This window comes from Pelodiscus sinensis, chromosome 8, assembly GCF_052426305.1.
Source record: "Pelodiscus sinensis isolate ZL-2025 chromosome 8, ASM5242630v1, whole genome shotgun sequence".
NCBI lineage: Eukaryota > Metazoa > Chordata > Testudines > Trionychidae > Pelodiscus > Pelodiscus sinensis.
Window position 1 is genome coordinate 60,958,899 of NC_143059.1, and position 18,475 is coordinate 60,977,373.

Here is an 18,475-nt window from a genome sequence, read left to right on the forward strand (position 1 = left end):
GGAAGTGCTGCTGGGCACTTGTTTATATACCTTGCTATAACCTATGCACATTGAATACAAGGGGTGGGAGACCTTCTATTCCATATCTACCTGAGTAGAAATGTAGAAAGGCATACCTAAGCACTCTGCTCCTCTAACTAGCCTTTGTACTACAAAGTTTTTCTCAGACTGCAGGAGGGAGCTGCTTTGTCTGAGTGCAAAAGTAGGAGGCACCTTTCCGCAACCACTGCTCTTCCCTTTCTGAGAGGTGGGGGGGGGGGGGGAGGTGGAGGCAGCCTGGGGAGTGGGCAAGGAGCATTTTGGTCACTGGATTGCTAGTTCTGCAAATTCCCACTGAAGACCCAGCATTGGCCACTGTCAGAAGATAGGATGCTGATTTACATGAACCATTGATCTGACCCACTATGGCCATTCTTATGTTACATTTTTATATTAATAAAATCTTTCATAGAGAGCATGCTGAGTGTCTGGAATCTCCCTATGCTTTCAACTGCTACATTTGAACCAGAGCCTGCAAAAAGTAAGACTGGGTATGTGAACGTTGGTGCCTTTCCTATGTGAATGGCATAAGGTACCTACTAACCCACTGTCTTGCTTTAACTTGGTAACTTATTTATCATTTTCCCCCGCGCCTAGGGCAGCCCCTAAGGCTGCCTGAAGGAGTTTCCCTCTTGGACAGCGGCGAGGGAAATAAGTAGAAGGTTTTAACTTTCGAAGGGGCCAGCTTGGGAGCATGTATCTGAGATCGCAGCAAACGCTCGTTTACACGCGTGTCCTCTTGGCTGCATCGGTCTTTGCTGCCTCCCCAGCCTGTGGAAGGGAAGAGGGCGCGCGCCGCTCCCGGACTCCACGCTCGAGTCGCGGCCAAAAGTTTTTCTCAGACAGCGGGGGGGGGGGAGCAGCTTTGTCTGAGTGCAAGAGGAGGCGGCACCTTTCCGCAACCACCGCTCCCCCCTTTTGGAGAAGTGGGTGGGGGAGGGGGAGGCAGCCTGGGGGGTGGGGAAGGAGGTTTCTTCTCCTGAGAGGGGTTCGCAGAGCGACACCGCCTTGTTGCAATCCGTGGACACGTCAGGCGGAGGGGACTGGGAGCGGAAACTGCGCGGAGTTCCCCTCTCTCGGACGATTCACCACCAAGCCCTGGGGCACCCCGCCCGGCTGGCACCTTGCCGCGTGTCCCGGGAGCGCGGGTTGCGGTCCCGCTGGGGTCAGGGCTGGAGCAGCTCTTCCCGCCGGTGCTTTGATCGTCTGGGGAGGAAGAAACAACCCGCCCAGCCGGACAAACTTTCTGGAGAGTCCCCCCCCCCCCCCCCGGCGCTGCACGGGTTGGCCTCGCACCTCTGATGAAGCCGAAGAGCCGCTGCACCTGCCCAGCGCAGTGAGTGAGCAGCAACTCCGTCTGCTACCTGCGCAGCCCTATTCAATAGAGGGGGGCAGTGTGAGCGCATCCCAAAGCCCCGGGACCCAGCGGGTCAGCCTTGGAGGCTAAGCAGCCGGGTCCCCTTCCCCTCCACCGCCCCCTCGGACAAGGGAGACGCCAACTAGACCCCCTCTTCCCGCCGCTTGCGGATTTCGGGGAGGAGATAGATTCCAGGAAAAGAGGGCGGAGAGGCTCCCAATCAGGGTAGCCAGGCGCTGTACAGACACCATGACCCGGAGGCGGCTGGGACTTTCTCTGTAAGTGGAAAGCTTTTATTTTGTGTTCAGGCTGGAGCAGCAACCTCTGATGGAAGCCAGGCGGCAGGACTGGGGGGGAGATCGCCTGGATTTGTTTTCCCTCTCAACTGCCTGTTTCCGAGTCCCTCCCTGGGAAAAAGTGCTGCCCACCCAAGGAGGCAACCGAATCTCCTGCTCTCTGTCTCTCTCTCTCACGCACCGCGTGAGTGTCTCGCTCGCTCATTGAACTCAGTGCTTGTGTTTTCAGATTGCTGGGACCTGAAATCTAAGCGAAATCTCAGCCTTCGCATAAGCCTAGTGCTGCTGCAGCTGCCGAAGAGCAGAGAGAGGGGCTTCTTGGAATCCAATGGATCTGAAATCAGAGTCTATGCACCGCCGTTGTTTTGGAATATCTATATGCTGATCCTCTGTGGGGTGGCAAACCAGCTCATTTGGGTGAACCATCGGAGGAGAACAAGATGTTTCTTACTACCTTGTACTTCGTTTTACCCTTAATGAGTAAGTTGTCGGCGTTTAAATTCTCACTCTTTATAGTGCTACATAGAGCAGGACGTTGTATTTGTGGGATGCGATGTGTGATGATCGCTAATTTGTTGTTTCAAGTGAACGGGGAAGTTGTCAGTAGTTTTGACAGATTTGAATTAGCGCAGACCACAATTACAACTCTGTGATATTTGTGTATTGCCTGGAGAGCCCGTTGTTAAAATTGGAGTCTAGTGAGAGGAAAAGTTTTCAATAATCGCTTTTAATCTTAACAACAATGTGGGTCGGGGGGAAGAGGGTTGACCGTCAGTAAGAAGAATGATTGATTGCATCGCTTACCTGAACGTGGCTCCCTGCTTGGCTGCAAATATTGTAACAATACACATTTACTGTGTGTGTGTTTTGAGGAAGGGAAGGTTTTTATTTGGGTTGGAGAGGAGAATGGGGGCTCATATCGTTCGGTTTTTCCTTCTGCAAAAATCATCTTAGGTGTAAAGAAATATAGAAACACTGGGGGGACATAATAAACAGCCTTTGAAAAAGAGACTGAAATAAAATGAGTATCAGTCAGCGTGGAGACTTCTCAGCTGTGGGGGATACTCATGAATGTAATTGAAATCACAGCAAAACCCTTATGGAAAGCAAGGGCGGATATTTAACCCATCGGTGGAACATAGGAAGAGCTATTAATTAAATTAAGGCTGATGTAAGGAACAGTGATTATTTTACCGCGCACATTAACTCTCTTTGCTGTGGAGTTCCCGCAAAGAGAAGTTAAGGTTAGCCATCTCCTTGAAATCTCATTTATCTTCGCCAACGTTTAAGTACAAGCCAGTGACTTTGGCACAGGCAGCTGGAGAGATAGCTAGAGACTGCTTTGGGAAAGGGATGCGTTCGTTGTGTAGGAGGTGGGTTGCTTTCTCCGTGCTTAGCTGGCTTTGCGCCCAGTGTCTCAAAAAGAGTTTTTGTTGGTTTGTTCCTTTCTCTCTAGATGTACTTTTGTCCGCAGAAGTGAGCGGGCTGCCAGGAGGAGACCGCCTTGACTGTGTTCGAGCCAGCGATCAGTGTCTGAAGGAGCAGAGCTGTAGTACTAAATACAGGACACTGAGGCAGTGTGTAGCCGGCAAAGAGAGCAACTTTAGCCGGGCGACAGGCCTGGAAGCGAAAGACGAGTGTAAAAGCGCCATGGAGGCGCTGAAGCAGAAATCCCTTTACAACTGCCGCTGCAAGAGGGGCATGAAAAAGGAGAAAAACTGCCTGCGCATTTACTGGAGCATGTACCAAAGCTTACAGGGTACGTTGCGAAACCCAGAAACATACCGGTCCCCGAACGCAGTGTGGGTTCTCAGCCCCTCGCAGCAGCAGCTAGCTCCCACCGGGGAGACTAGACGGAGGGTCTGACCTCATAACTCACATTGTGCTCTTCAGCTGCAAACTGAGGATCTTTCATCCGACTCAGCAACAGCTGCTGCTGCAGTCTTCCATTGTTGGGCAATCCACAATAAGGGAGGACCCGGTTGACCTTTCTAAACCAGAGTCAAAAGATTAGGGCATTAGCAAGTGCAAAAGCGCCAGAAACAATAATTTGTGACTTTGCCCTAACTAAGGAGTTTAAACACTTGTTAATTAGCTCTCATTTCACAGAGGCACGGTGGGAAACTAATTAGTTCCTGGGTGTAAGATGAAAGAGTTTATATTTTTAAAGCCCTGTTTTCCTTTTTTTGTATTTACCAAGAGTACCCCTCTAGGATACAGCTCTCTGAAAGAGGATTTGATGCTTTTGCATAGCATGCACAGGAGAAAGTTGGAAACGGCATGCCAGTGTTAAATGATAGGGCTGACTTTATACCCGTTAAAGTCCTTGTGATGTCTCCCCCTGAGTCTACTGGGAACAGAATTAGGTCCATAGTCAATATTGATATGCATCACCCACTGGGATTTTTGTGTTGCTGATGGACCTCAAATGCCTGCTGAATTCTGTGGAAGTTTCATCCTGCATTTCTTGTGGGCCAAGTTTGTTTCAAATATCCATTCTGAAATGTGCTTCCAGCATTATATAGCTCCACAGAAGCCATACATTATGTATTCAATAGCCAATGAAAATGTCAGTTAGAATATTTTAATGGATGAATGTCTCTTTGCTACAACTTTCATAATAAAGTACACTATTCTTACTGAACATTTCCTACATTCTTAATCAGTTTTTTTCCCAAATATTTTTGTTAAAAACTTCCATAAAAGCAGCTGTCAGTAACAAACTTCCTTTCTCCCTCTGGCACCTCAAGATGGGCAGTTCTTGTGATGTCACAGATGGCCTCCTCTGATTTGTGACTTCATTCCTCATTGGAGGAGTGGAGAGGAGGGAGTTACTGGCAAGAAACACTTCTTTCTTTCAAGTGTATTCATTGTCTGGCTTGGGAAGAGAAAATAGCATAAACAGATAACTGGGAGGTACCTTGTAACCCTATAGCTTTCTTTTTAACCCAATCTTGTTTTTAAAATAAAAATGTCATCATATGAAGTAACAAAGCCTCATCCCTGAAATAATGTGTAAAAGAATCCCAAATCTTTTGTTGTCCTTAGGAAATGACTTGCTTGAAGATTCCCCCTATGAACCAGTTAACAGCAGATTATCAGACATATTTAGGCTAGCACCAATCGTATCAGGTAAGCAGATTTAACATTCTTTAACTGAGACATGACTACAAGTTACTTTTGTCAAGTTTGGTCTGCAAATTTTCTTGGTTTATGAAGTAATCCTCTTCTGTAACCACAGAGCAATGTGATTGCTTTCTGGATCTGGGAAAGTCAATATATGGTTGTAACTTCAAAGTATTTGGAAGAATACTAAAATTGAAGAGGGTAATTTCCCCTACTCTTTGCTTTATCACTTGTCTTCAGAAATTGACTAATTTACCTGTAGGTGGCAATCTGATTCCCTGTGTTTGTAATTTATAATACAATGCCTTGTTGGAAATGTGGCTATGTAAGTTACCTCCCATTGACATTAAGGGAGTTGAGAAGATAATCTCTGAAATGTTTGCTGATGGGAATGTCTTATTATTTTTATACTCTTTTGTGTTTAAAGAAGAAGTCTCTCTCTCTCTCTCTCTCTCTTGCTCCTTTTGTTTTTTTTTTCTGTTGAACTAACTGGATGAGTCTTTCGTAGTAGCTGTGCTTGGGGAAAATCTCTATGTACTTGATCATTTCCTTGTACCAATCAGACTGTACTGTTTGTTTTCAGATTTAAATGAATTTGGTTCCAAACTGATATGATTTAGTGGAACAGTGGATTTGAGAAAGTGGGAGATGTTACAGGGATAGGGATTTCTTTCTGTCTGTTGCTGGCATCTAAAAAAGTTCTGTATGGATGCAGTGTGTATAAAATACAGGTTGAACCTCTCTAGTCTGGCACTCTCAGGAACTGACTGATAGCACACCAGAGAATTTTCTGAATCACGGGAGGTCAGTATTATCTAGAAGCATTGCCAACACTTCCACTGCTTAGAAGACACGTAGAGGTAAATTAGAGCTGAATAACAGTACAGAAAATTGAGAGCCAGGACTGGTGGCTGTAAACAAACTTTATGGTATCATGGGAAACTTGGTCACATTCATGATAAGTGGTCACCTCGCTAACTAAAATCATGACAGACCATAGGTGTTGCTGGACCAGAGAGTCATGAACTAGAGAGGTTCAACCTGTACCTTCAATTCTATAGCGATACTACATTCAATGAGCTGACATATTATTTTATACAATGTAAACAGTCAATCTTGCTTTAACTGCCTTGTTTAGGAAAGTGCTTGTTAATCACAATTTGAAAGAGAAAACGTGTAAGAAACAAATGAACTTGGGGTGAGTTTTCAAAAGATTTGAAGCCCCATTTTCGAAGGTTATTTAGGATGAGTACAATTTTCATTGGTACTTAGGCTCCTAACTTAAGTCCCCCTGAAAGTGAATGGATTTTAGGTTCTTAAGTGCCTAAGGGTCAGAATGATAAAGGCATTTAAGAGTCTAAAGATGTTAGGTACTAGGTACTTTTGAAAATCCCATTGGGTGCCTACATTCATATTTAGATGCCTAAATAGGTTTTAAAATTGAGCCTGAATTAATTTTGTGAATGGTTTAAGGCCAAGGCCCATAAAATTGCTCTTGTAAAAGGAGAGACAGTTGGGATAAGAAGAAATGTGAAGCCATTCCATTTTTGGAGTTCTGGTGTCAAGCCACTCGAGGTCTGCTCTTAAAACTTATGGTCAAGCTACTTAAAATCAAATTTTGGTCTACTTGAAAGTCTTTTGATCTGAATGGATTTTTTTTTATAATTTTTTTTTTCATTTTTCACTGCACCATTTCTTTTTCAAGGTAATTTTTTAAAAAGTGCTAGATTGCCCAGCTGCTCCGCAACAACAGTTAAATTGTATACACTGTTACAACAGCTGTAATGATTGCAACAGCCCCCATCCTGGTGCAGAGGCTGAATCTGAATCCTTGTGTTCTTAAAATGTCCATTAACTCCAGTGGGAGTTCTTGCATGTAAGGGTTGCAGAAGTAGGGGGCAAACAAAATTGGAGATTAATTTCTTACATTTCAATTCCTTACATAGGAAAAAGTTCCAATATTTATAACATGGTTAAAGAAAAAGAGTCAAATATATGTATTGCTCAGATTATATATTGTATATTATACCTCTTTGAAGTCTTATATAACTTTTTTGTATGTTTGTGTTTAACTAGGGTAACAGAATGTATATAGGGTTCTCAGATCTTGACTGAGTTTTTCTGATCTGTATTAGAAGAGTTGGCTGTAGGCAAGGTATTCATATTTCTTCTTACGCCAGACCTGGTCAGTGTTTGTTAGAAATATAGTTAGGTTCCTGTTCACCCTCATCAGGTTCATGTGGGTGTCAATTGAAGGCAGAAGTTTGGCCCTTTTAACTTTTTATAACTTCATCTTTGTGTGTAACTACTATTCACCTCTTACTTGGTAGATAGTCACTTATCAGAAATAATTTAGAAAGTCAGAATAATTGTGTTTTAAAATACATGGACAATAAACAAAGCTTTGACTGAAAATGAATGGTTCACGCACTTTATCCTGAATATGTATACCTAAGAAATGAAAGGTGAGACTTTTTAAAGCACCTACCCTAATTCTAATATTGACAATCTCATAAACATAATGCAGAAATTAATTAGTCCATTCTGTAGAAAAAATTTTCTATAGTGGTGTTCTCTAAATCACGTGGTGTTGTCAAGCCATTAAACTATTCAAGTAAAATGGATAACTTCTTATAGTAGGGTGTGTTAAATTTGGATTAATTACTGTATGAATAATATTAAATCTGAAAAATGTCACTAATGTAAAAAACTAAAAAATCCCTGTGGATTTTTTTTTAAATAATCCATCTGAATGAGACATTATGGGTCTATAAAGAAATAAATGAAGTACATTTAGCATTTGTACATCTAACAAACCTGTAAATAAGGTCTGTACTCTTGAAAAAATAAAAAGGGTAAAGTAGAGAAATGGGCTCAGCATTAGTTGTAGTTAAATTAATTTTAATTCAAATCTCTACTCCTTTTTACCCCCCCCCCCCCCACAAGTCACTTCCTTAAAAGGAATCCTATGCCACACCATCAATCTAACTCCATGCTGTGACTTTCCTCACAGTTTATGACCAAGACTATTTAACCTTGTAGAGCCAGATGTCAGATTTGTTACCCATTGGTGTCGCAATGTGACCATGCAGCAGAATCTGAGGCTTGGTGCTGGACTCACAATTTAGTAATTGTATCCAGTTCTGGAGCTTCTCTATTTTAATTGTGAAATGCATACTAAGATTAGGGTGACCACCTGTCTCCAACTCGGTGGAATGGTTCCAAAATATACATTTTCAAGTTCCAGTCCCAGGTTGAATGGCTCTGGATTTGTCCAGCATTTGTACTGGATTCTCTGTGGTGATGCTCCACACCTGCATGAAGCTCAGGAACAGTGCCAGCCTCTTTGTGTGTGTGGGAGTGGGAGTGGGAGTGGAAGTGGGACAGGGCTGAGGTGGGCCTTGGTTCCCCTGGCCAGGCCAGGAGTCTGAACCTGAACCTGGCAGTGGTAAGAGAGTCTGGGCTGCTGCAGGGAGCCCCGGACTCTCAAATTGCAGTATGCAGTGCTCCTTGGGGAGTGAGGACATGGGCCAGGGGCAGGTCTTGAGCACCGCAGCCTACTGCCAAAAGTATTAGAAGGGTCCAGAGCACTGCACAGTGGCACAAACTGCCTGGGCAACTTGTAGCATTGCCTGGCTCTGGCTTCCAGGCTGGCCAGGAGATAGGGACTCACAAAGAAAATGGCAGGGAGTGGGGGTATTGTAACTGCATGTGTGTTGTTCTGCATTTTGAAAAGGTGATCACCCTAGCTAAGATGCAGCTCTGTAGTTTAGCCTAAAACCTGGGTTCCTTTTTCAGATAATAGCATATAACTAATGAATTAATTAAAATCTCTATTTTTTTTTTTGGGTAGCTAAACCATAACTGCTTTTGAGAGAGAACACCTTCTGGGACACTTATCTCCATTACAACTATAGTGCATAAACAAATCAATTGGCTACGTTTTTGGGAGGTTAGTTTATACCTTTAGAACTTGAGATACTAATGAAAACCTACATGCCTCAAATGTTTAACCTATTTCAAATTCAGAGATTATCTTCAACCTAGAATAATTTGGCCTCCAGTATTCAATGAGTAATCCACCCCTTAAAATGACATTTTATACAATTTCTTACAACTGGAAATAAAAACATAAATTTATAATATTTAGAATTAATAAAAGCAGAACAATATATCATTGAAATGGTTGAAAAGACCTGGTTTCTGAACTGCATTATTCTCTGCATCATTCACAATAGAAAGCAGGGGGGGAAAACCCACCTAGGGCTATTTATGTGACGTGGTGTAAATAGAACACATAATGACAAATAAAGGAGTTTTGCTATTTTACATAGTCTTCTAAGTGACGTAACAATATACACACTATTAAATTTCACTTGTGAGTTGCATTGTTAATTACAGACTCATTAGTGTGTTCTCTTTATCCATTACTTTTGGATATATTTGCAGTGTGATGCACATTCTACAACAGTGGTTCTTAAACCGTTTGTGGTCCAGGGAGAATTTGCTGGTGGCTTGTGGAGAACTGGTTACATTCTTCTTGTTTCTAGACATTAAATCACATTCAAAGACTCCTAAAATTAATACTTTTCTAATGTTGATTTTCCATGTAACTGATTGCTGTAGTTGTAACATGGATATTACGTAGGTGTCAACCTACATTACAGAGAGATCCATATTTAGTATTGCATCTTATACATAAACTTACAGGTTTATAAAAGCAGAATTTAGAGATTGCATATATGGATTTTTATGCTCCAGCAAGAATTATCAGCAACATAGCTTATAAAGTTTACAGGTTTGATTCACTCACTGAGTAAGTTGTAAGTTTGAATCAATCATTTTCACTAAGAGATGGTTATCTAATATACGAAGAAGCATATGTTTATAAAAATGGTAAGTGCTGGAGTAACCCTATTAATCATGTACACTATAACTTGAGGATAGTTAAGTATTTATTTTATAGTGGTAAGTTAGATTCTGGCTCTCTTGCCCCTTTACGCTAACAGAGAGAATCAAACACAGCAGGGACGAAAATGCTGAGCAGAGAAGAAATGGAAAAAGAGACAGTAGTTAGGTGGCATTCTCCCTACAATCCCACAAGATTCAGAAGCTTCTTTCTTGCTATACTGTGTGGCTAGGATTCCCAGGTTTGTATGCCAGTGATGAGAGAGGCGAAAGTACATTGCAATGCATTTCCCTTAGGAACTGGCAGAATTCCATCAGGAAATGTACCCAAGAATTAATGCTGCAGTGAGCATTAACAGCAATAAAGAGACAAGATGAGTGAAGAGCTATTCAGAGCTCTTCTTCAGGCCTGACAAAAGTACTACAGGGATGTTAATAGGCCACTTCACCTTGAATGGTCCCTTTGAATCCGTGCTGTTGTTTAGCTGTGGCACACTCAGACTCTGCCTTACAACAGGGATCCAGGCTCTATCCACCAGGTAATCAATTTAGCAGGTCTAATGAAGACCTGCCAAATTGACCGCAGATCACTCTCAAGTTGTGACTTTGTTGCTGTATGCCAAATGGGAAGAGTAAGATAAGTTAATGGGAGAGCTTTCCTTGTTAACACCTCATAATAACTCAACCTAAGGGACATTGACTCTAGATACACTATTCATGGAACTTAAGTTGCATACCTTAGGTCAACTGTCTGCAATAGTATAGACATAGGCATAATACCTTTTGTTGACCCAAAGAAGAGCTCTTTGCAGTTCCAAAGCTACTCTGTCTCACCAACATAAGTTGGTCCAATAAAAGAGATTTCCTCACCCACCTGGTCTCTAATATCTTGGGACCAACATTACATACACAAACATCAATAACAGCCATAATCTTCTTTTTCCCATATGTTGTCTGAGATGCAGTAGGATACATGGTAGAAAAGGGTTTGTAGCTATGTGGTTTGCTCAGAAGACCTGCTCCCGTTAAAGGGAGTAGAATGGTTCTTCATCTGAATTTTCCGGTGCATTGAATATTTGTGTTTAAAGTTTCATATGATTTCTATATCTCACCCATTTACAATACCCTTTCTCCCTCTACATGATGAGAATTCCCTGCCTGTGAGAGGGGAGAACTGAGAGGAAGTGCCATCAGGTGAACTGTATAGGAAGTCTAGCATTGCCTTTCCCAAATTTTTGCGGTCATAGCTGTTTTCTTCCCTTCAACATTCTAATCTGTCTGTTACAAAAAATTACACAAGTGAAGTGGGGAAGCGGGGGGAGAGGGAAGGTCGGGAAGAACAATGTAAGTCAAGTGTATCCATCAAAGGGAGATTAATCTTACTTGTAATTATTATTTTATACTCTTTCTCCATTAGGCAATCTTTTCCTTTTATATAAGCCCCACATTGTATCTTCTTTTTTTGTCAAAAAATGTTAGTTTCTCCACCCTAGCCAATATGATGCTGCTTTTCCTTTTGGGTTGTGGTGTGTGAATTAACAGCTTTTCCCAGTGACTTACCATTGTATGACATACCCAAATTCTATAGCCTTGGGCCTTTAATCCTGGGTCCATTTCTATGTTTGTATGGACACAAATACCCCACTCTCCCCAAATATACTTTTTCTTATTCCATGTCATGTGGTCTTTCTGACCTCTACAAGAATATTTGAAACTCCTTATATTTTAAAAAGTATGTTGATTGGTTGGTCTGGTAAATATTAATAAATTTATTGGTTTCTTTTGTCAGTTTAAGGTGTACCAGTTAACTATGGTTGCTTTTATATTGTTGCCTTTTTTAAACTTTAAAAGATGAGGCATTTCATATTAGAGTTAATTTCACCCAATTTGATACAGTGGTTGAGATCTTATTAGGTTAATAAGAGTTTTGCAATTTACTTCAGAGGGAACAGACATGGTACATTGTAATTTGTTAATTGATTGTGTCCTATTGTAAATTTTTGGCCCAATGTGCACAAAACCCAAAAGGCTTCTTTGCACCATAAAAGTAAGAATGCATTATTAATTATGATTATATATTGTGATCATACAAGTACAATTATATTTTTATGTGTGAGGTGTTTGTATTAATCAGAGTAATACTTGCTGGTCTAGTGTGATGTTTGTTACACTAATGTAAATCTGAGGTAACGCTTTTGTCTCCAGTGAAGTCTTGTGAATTTTTTTATTGGACAGGAGGAAAAAAAGCAGGAATCCCTTTTAGTGGCATTTAACAAAGAAAAAATGTCTTAAAATATACAGCTGTTCATGTCCATTGATATTTCTGTTGGCAGACTTGCTTTGCAGAGACAAGGTTTGTTTCCAGTGAAACTGTAAGGTATCAAGGGTGAATAAATACGAGTTGCTGAATTCTAGTTTTCCTTTTTTATAATCAGGACCATATACAAAAGGGAATCACACTGGTGATTTCTGGCTCTCTGAAGCTATTTGAATTTCCTGTTTTGTGTATTTCCACAAGCTGAATCTGACCCCAACAAGGGAATTAAGTAGTCTTCTGAAGTGGCAGACTGGCCAACATAGGGTCTCCTCCTGTTCCCACTGAGCTCAGTAAAAGCAGAAGGTCTGTCTTGCCCAGTTATTTAATCATCCAGGACTTCTAGGGCAAGTATATCCTCACTCCTAAGAGTCCAGCTGAACAACTTTATGAATCCAATACACCATAGTAGGTAATGTTAAAGCTGTTAATAGTGGCAGGGAACCTCCAGCAGCGTTACACAGTTTGTGCAAGGGGACTCAGCATTTTCATGTATACAGCGAAGAAACATTTTGTAGGGTCTGCTTTTGTGAGGCTGCAAAGGAGAACATTGTGAAAGGGCCACATAAATAGAGCCCTGAAAATGCACTGATATTTGCTTTATAGACATGGATATTGATGCAGATATCTGCGACTCATTTTGGCAGATATGGATGTGGATAAGGATACAAATTTTTCATTGAACTCTGCAAATTTGTGGATATCTGCTTTATAGCTCCCGATATCCATGGCTCATTTTTACAAATATGGATGCAGATACAAATTTTGTATCTGTGCAGGGATCTAGACCTAAACCTAGCCAAAGGTGGTTCTTTGAGGAGCCCTATGAGTACTCTACCTTAGGTGCTTGAGTGCCACTGCGCCTCTAATCAGAGATTTTTGGTAGCAGTGCCCACAGACAGTTGCTCATGCGGAATAGCTGGTGTGTGGCATTTGAAATGGCTATTCTGTGTGTGCAGCCAACCATTCCCTCAGTTCCTTCTTGACTGAAGCTGGCAGCAGTAGCAGTTTAGCAGTCTCCCTCCTCTTTCAGTTAGAATTAGACAGATAGTTGTTGTTAGTTGTGTTAGTTACTATTCTTACTAGTTTTACTTGTAGTTTAAAAAATGATTTTTTTTTTCTGTTAGTGTACTTTGGTGCTGCTTTTCAGCAGCCACCTGAAGTCTTTTTTTCTTACTGGGACATGCCTGACTTTAAGAGATGTATATCCTGCAGGCTGTCCAATTTTTATATCAGATGGGCACTCACAGTGCTGTTTAGGTGAGGCACACTCCATTGCTCAGTGCCTGCACTGTAAGAAATTAACATCCAGGACAAGGAAAACCCAGGGAGCTCCAATTAAAAATGTTGCAACTTGAGAAAAAAGCTCATCCAGCCTCTGATTCAGAACGTACCACACCACCCAGGCAACCATCTCCTGGTGTGGTATTGAAAAGAGGGGCTCCTGCCAGGTTGAGCCCAAAGGACCATGACATGGCTCAGGTGCCCAAAAAGAGGTCCCTCTCTTTCTCAGGGCCTGATTCCCCTTTCAGGAAACACCCTCTCCGGAAAAAGGCTGCCCCCACACTGGAAGCACCAAACACACCGGAAAAACAGACAGCTAGTGGGTCCGTCACCAATAAGAGCCGAGATCCTAAGGAGAAGGCTTGCCCCACCTCCAAGGCACCAACGGAAGCCAAACAGAAAGCCTCTTCCTTAGCACTGACTAAAGCACCTTCGGCACCAATCAGGCCACACTCTGCTTTGGCACTGAGTGCCACCATGCTGTCACCGATGGGAACACCGGCACTGCGTAAACAGTCAGCACTGGCGATGCACACCAAGTAGTTGGTACCGCCCCAAGCCAAGCAGCTGGCACTGATGCCACAAGTTCCACAGGTACACTTACTATTCCCGCCTCTGCCAGTACCACAGGCATTTACTGCTGCTGCAGAGCTCATGGTCTTCTAGGTGCCAGGAACACCATTATTCAGCACGGATGGCATCCCAGATACATTTTAGATTCAGCCTCTCGTCCACTCCAGCCACCTCAGTGCCACCATTATCCAGAAATGGTGAGCCCATTCAGGCACATACCTCAAGGCACTCTTCACCCAAGGCCACTCAACAACCAGAGCAATGGCAACCACCACAGTGGCTCCTACCACCCGTCCTTTCCTATGGCCTTACTGGGACCCGTGGGCAGCTTACAGAATGCAGCAGCTCCAAAAAACACAATAAGCTTCTCTAGCACCCAGATTTCAGGCTCCTATGGTTCAGTCTCCCACTCAATCCAGTTCAGGTGGGGGTGAAGAAGATGTTGATGTAAAGGGTGATGACCATACACCTGATTCATCCCGACCCACGCATATATCGTCATCATCCATGGACAACACAATCATGCCCCCACCTCCAACACCGGGGGATGATTTTAAATCATTTCAAGAACTTTTTGAGAGTTGCTGACACTGTAGAGATCTCCTCTTCAGCCATGCCGGAGACTCCGCATAAGTTGACAAATATATTTCACATACCCCCACATTCCAAACTTGCTATCCCCATGAACAAAGCCTTGATTGCCAGATGGTTTTTGCTGGATCAGACGCCTGCCACAATACATCCAATCTACAAAAGGTTGGATCGTACTATGTTGCTCCCCAGGGAGCAGACACTTTATTTTCCCACCCCACCCCAATTCCCTTGGTGGATTCTGTAAATCGAAGAGGCAAACAGGGACTGGAAGAGATTGGACTTGATGGGCAGGAAGGCATACTCATCAGCCAGCCTCCAGCTCAGAATTTTGAACTATCCAGCACTTCTCGCTAAGTACACGCACAATATATTTGATCATCTTACATCCTTTATTGAATTTCTTCCTGATAAGAACATAAGAAAATAAAACAGTTTAAATCAAACATCAACAAGGGTGCACTGATTTCTAGAACAGCATTACAATCCATACTAGACTCTGCAGACACAGCAGTGAGATCCATTGTGTCGGCAGTAGTGATGACACAAGCATCTTGCTCCAACTCTCTGGCTTCCCCAAAGAAGTCCAGGCCACAGTTGAAGACTTTCCCTTCGACGGTACCAGCCTCTTCACTGACCAACAAATGGCTCTTTTCATACCTTGAAAGATTCAAGAGCCATGTTCAAGACACTTGGCATCCACGTACCTGTCTCAAAAAGAAAGCAGGAAGGTCACTCTCACAAAGATACAGACCGACACTGCAATTGAGGCAATATGACAATAGGTGCTGACCACACCAAAGTGGTACAGACAGGCACCTGATCAGACAATGGCTTAGCAGCATGCCAGGTGTTTTGAAGTGCTGGTGGATGGTCTGACAGCCCCAGTTTTTTCACGGCAGCAATTCAACTCCTCCACAATATTTGGCAGCAGACTGGCTGCATGCTATCCAGCATGGTGTACCATCACCACCAACAGGAGGGTGTTTGGAAATCATCAAAACAGATTACTGGATCCCCTTTTTAGTTATGACCCCCTCTTGCCCGTCCCTCTTCAGGGACCCCTCTCGCAATCGTGTTCATGAAAGAAGCGGAACACCTCCTGCAACTGGGGGCTATAGAAAGAGTACCTCCAGAGGACAAGAGCAAGGGGTTTTACTCCCATTACTTCCTCGCTATCAAGAAGATGGGAGGGTGGAAGCCTATTTTTGATGTTTGCAAGCTCAACCGCTTCATTTGAACCCAACGATTCAAGATAGTAACCCTTGCCACTATCATTCCTGCTTTGGAAAAGGGAGTTTTGGCTGTCTACCCTTGACCTCCAGGACACCTATTTAAATATATCAATACATCCAACACACAGACACATTGTGGGATTCACCATGGGGACCTGAACTTCCAATTCAGCGTGTAGCCCTTCGGGCTTTCAATAGCCCCACGGGTTTTCTCAAAGGTGGAAGTTCACTTACACAGAATGGGGATCACTGTATTTCCATACCTGGCTGACTGTTTATTAAAAGGCTGCACAGTGTATGACACAGAACAGGTAGTCAAAATCACCAGAGGCCTATTTGACAATCTAGGCCTCCAGATAAACTTATCAAAGTGTATATTCACTCCTCCTCAGACTCTAGAATTTATAGAAATGCATGTAGACTTCATGACCACGACAGCCTGCCTTCCAGAGCAGAGGTTCTCAACAATTGTAGACCTTCAGGTTCTAGCGCAGGCTAGCTTGTGGATAATGAGTCGGTGCACTCTCCAACTTCTGGGACACATGGCGGCAGCCACATTTGTGGTACCTTGTGCCCGGCTCCATATGAGACCACTCCAAGTCTGGTTATGCATGGTATACAGACCACATGTCCATCATATAAACAAATGGCTTGTTATGCCCTCCAAGATAAAGGGCTCACTCACTTGGTGGACCTCCATGATAATGCGTACTGGGGAGTCCCCTTCCAACAAATGCAAGCATCACTAACAATTACTATGAACACTTCACTAGTAGGCTGGGGAGCCCATCTAGACCACTGAGTTATCCAAGCACAGTGGACTCCGGATAAAGTCAAACAACATCTCAATTTACTCCAGGTCAGGGTAGTCCATAACGCTTGCTTACACTTTCTCCCTCAGATCCAAAACAGTACAAATATTCAGACAAATATAACAATATATTATTGTGCCCAAAGCAGAAGGGAGGAAGGATGGGTGGCGGAGCACACACATGGACATTCCTCAAAGAAGAGAAGGTTACTCATTTGGTGTAGGAACCAGAGTTCTTGACAATGGTTCTCCCTCTGGGTGCTCCACCACCCACCCTTCCTCCCCTCTGCTTTGGACACATCTATATCCGGGTCACACAAGTAACTGAGGCTGTGTCTAGACTACATGCCTCTGTCGTCAGAGGCATGTAGATTAGACACATAGGCAAAGGCAAATGAAGCCGTGATTTAAATGATCGCGGCTTCATTGAAATTTACATGGCTGCCGCGCTGAGCCGACAAACAGCTGATCAGCTGTTTGTCCGCTCAGCGCGCTAGTCTGGACGCTCCCCTGCCAACATCAAAGCCCTTTGTTGGCAGCCCCGTTATTCCTCGTGGGATGAGGTTTACTGGGGCTGCCGACAAAGGGCTTTGATGTTGGCAGGGGAGCATCCAGACTAGCGTGCTGAGCGGACAAACAGCTGATCAGCTGTTTGTCGGCTCAGCGCGGCAGCCATGTAAATTTAAATGATCATTTAAATCGTGGCTTCATTTGCCTTTGCCAAAACAACAAATCTACATGGCTCCGTCGACGGAGCCACGTAGTTTAGACGTACCCTGAGGAAACAGTTGGCTGCGCCTGTGGAAGAGCAGTTTCAAATGTCACATGCCAGCGGTTCTGTATGCATAGCTGACCGTGGGTAGTGCTACCAAAAATCTCTGATTATAGATTTTTTTTTTCCCACCTAAGGTGGACTACCCACAGGGACAGCCATCTCAAAGAACTCCAGTTATTGTACCAGGTAGGTAACTGTCCCTGCTAGGATTTCCACATTATATGCAGAAAAGTTCCACATCCTCGTCTCCTGCCCCCCTCCCCATCCAGATGTAGTAGTTGCTTGCCTTAACTTGCAGGTACAGGAAAAACTTGTCCTCCTAATCCTTCTCATAAATATTCCAAGAATAGCTTGTTTACTCTGTCTTGTCCACCATACGAAAGGTATCACCCCAACATGTGGCCTTTTATCCAAAACCTTATCAAACACTTTGTAAACTGAAATGTCTATTTTATAATCCTAAAGTGTCTCTTACTGATGTGTTTTTAAATAAGAATACTTTAGAGTATGAATTTCTCATCAGCCAAATTCCAAATGAGAATTCTTCATACACTTTTTACTCCTTTGGGGGCGGGGGGGAGAGCGCACGCTCACTCACAGAAGCATTTTTAGACTGGTAAAAGGCTTATAGAAGTGGAGACCTTAGCAAGAAGGACGACATGAGGCATAAGGTGTCTGCAGGTTCAGTTCAGTTGTGGGGGCAGGCAAGCAACCACTGAAGCCCCCAAAGCAGGCAGTGGTTGTGGATAAGATGTGGCATAGCTGAGAAAAAGAGAGCACAAACCAAGTCTCACAGATTTCAGTCACTGCTTACTGGATTACTGTAAAACACTCTGATAACATAGCGATGAGAGTGGTACAAAAAAGAGGGTACACTGATTAGGCGTGTTCCTGAGGCAGTCTCCACCACAGGGCTACTGTGGTACCCTGGCAGCCTAAGCTTCATCCCTTGGTGGAACTACAAAAAGAGAATGGGCAAAACGAGCTGCACCCTGGCGTGCTGTAGCTCTCAGTTGCACAGTGAGGTGCCATTTATAGCAAATGTCTTTTTGGTTCTTTATCTTGAATGTTGCAATAATTATAATCATGTTGGAGCACTGTTTGTTTTTTGTTTTGTTTTTTTAAACCGTGACTCTTAGGAATTACTTTGACAGCACTGTATTTGT

The 18,475-nt window shown here is 43.2% G+C and overlaps 1 protein-coding gene across 1 annotated transcript in view; it reads left to right on the forward strand.

The window, feature by feature from the left end:
• Nucleotides 1-966: 966 nt before the first annotated feature.
• Nucleotides 967-18,475, forward strand: part of GFRA1 (GDNF family receptor alpha 1) — a 233,665-nt gene continuing 216,156 nt past the window's right edge. Inside the window, exons 1-4 of the mRNA XM_006121312.3 lie at nt 967-1,674; nt 1,922-2,172; nt 3,149-3,451; nt 4,741-4,824. Coding sequence (XP_006121374.1) covers nt 2,133-2,172; nt 3,149-3,451; nt 4,741-4,824 — 427 coding nt within the window. The 5' untranslated portion in view covers nt 967-1,674; nt 1,922-2,132. The remainder of the gene's footprint in view (nt 1,675-1,921; nt 2,173-3,148; nt 3,452-4,740; nt 4,825-18,475) is intronic.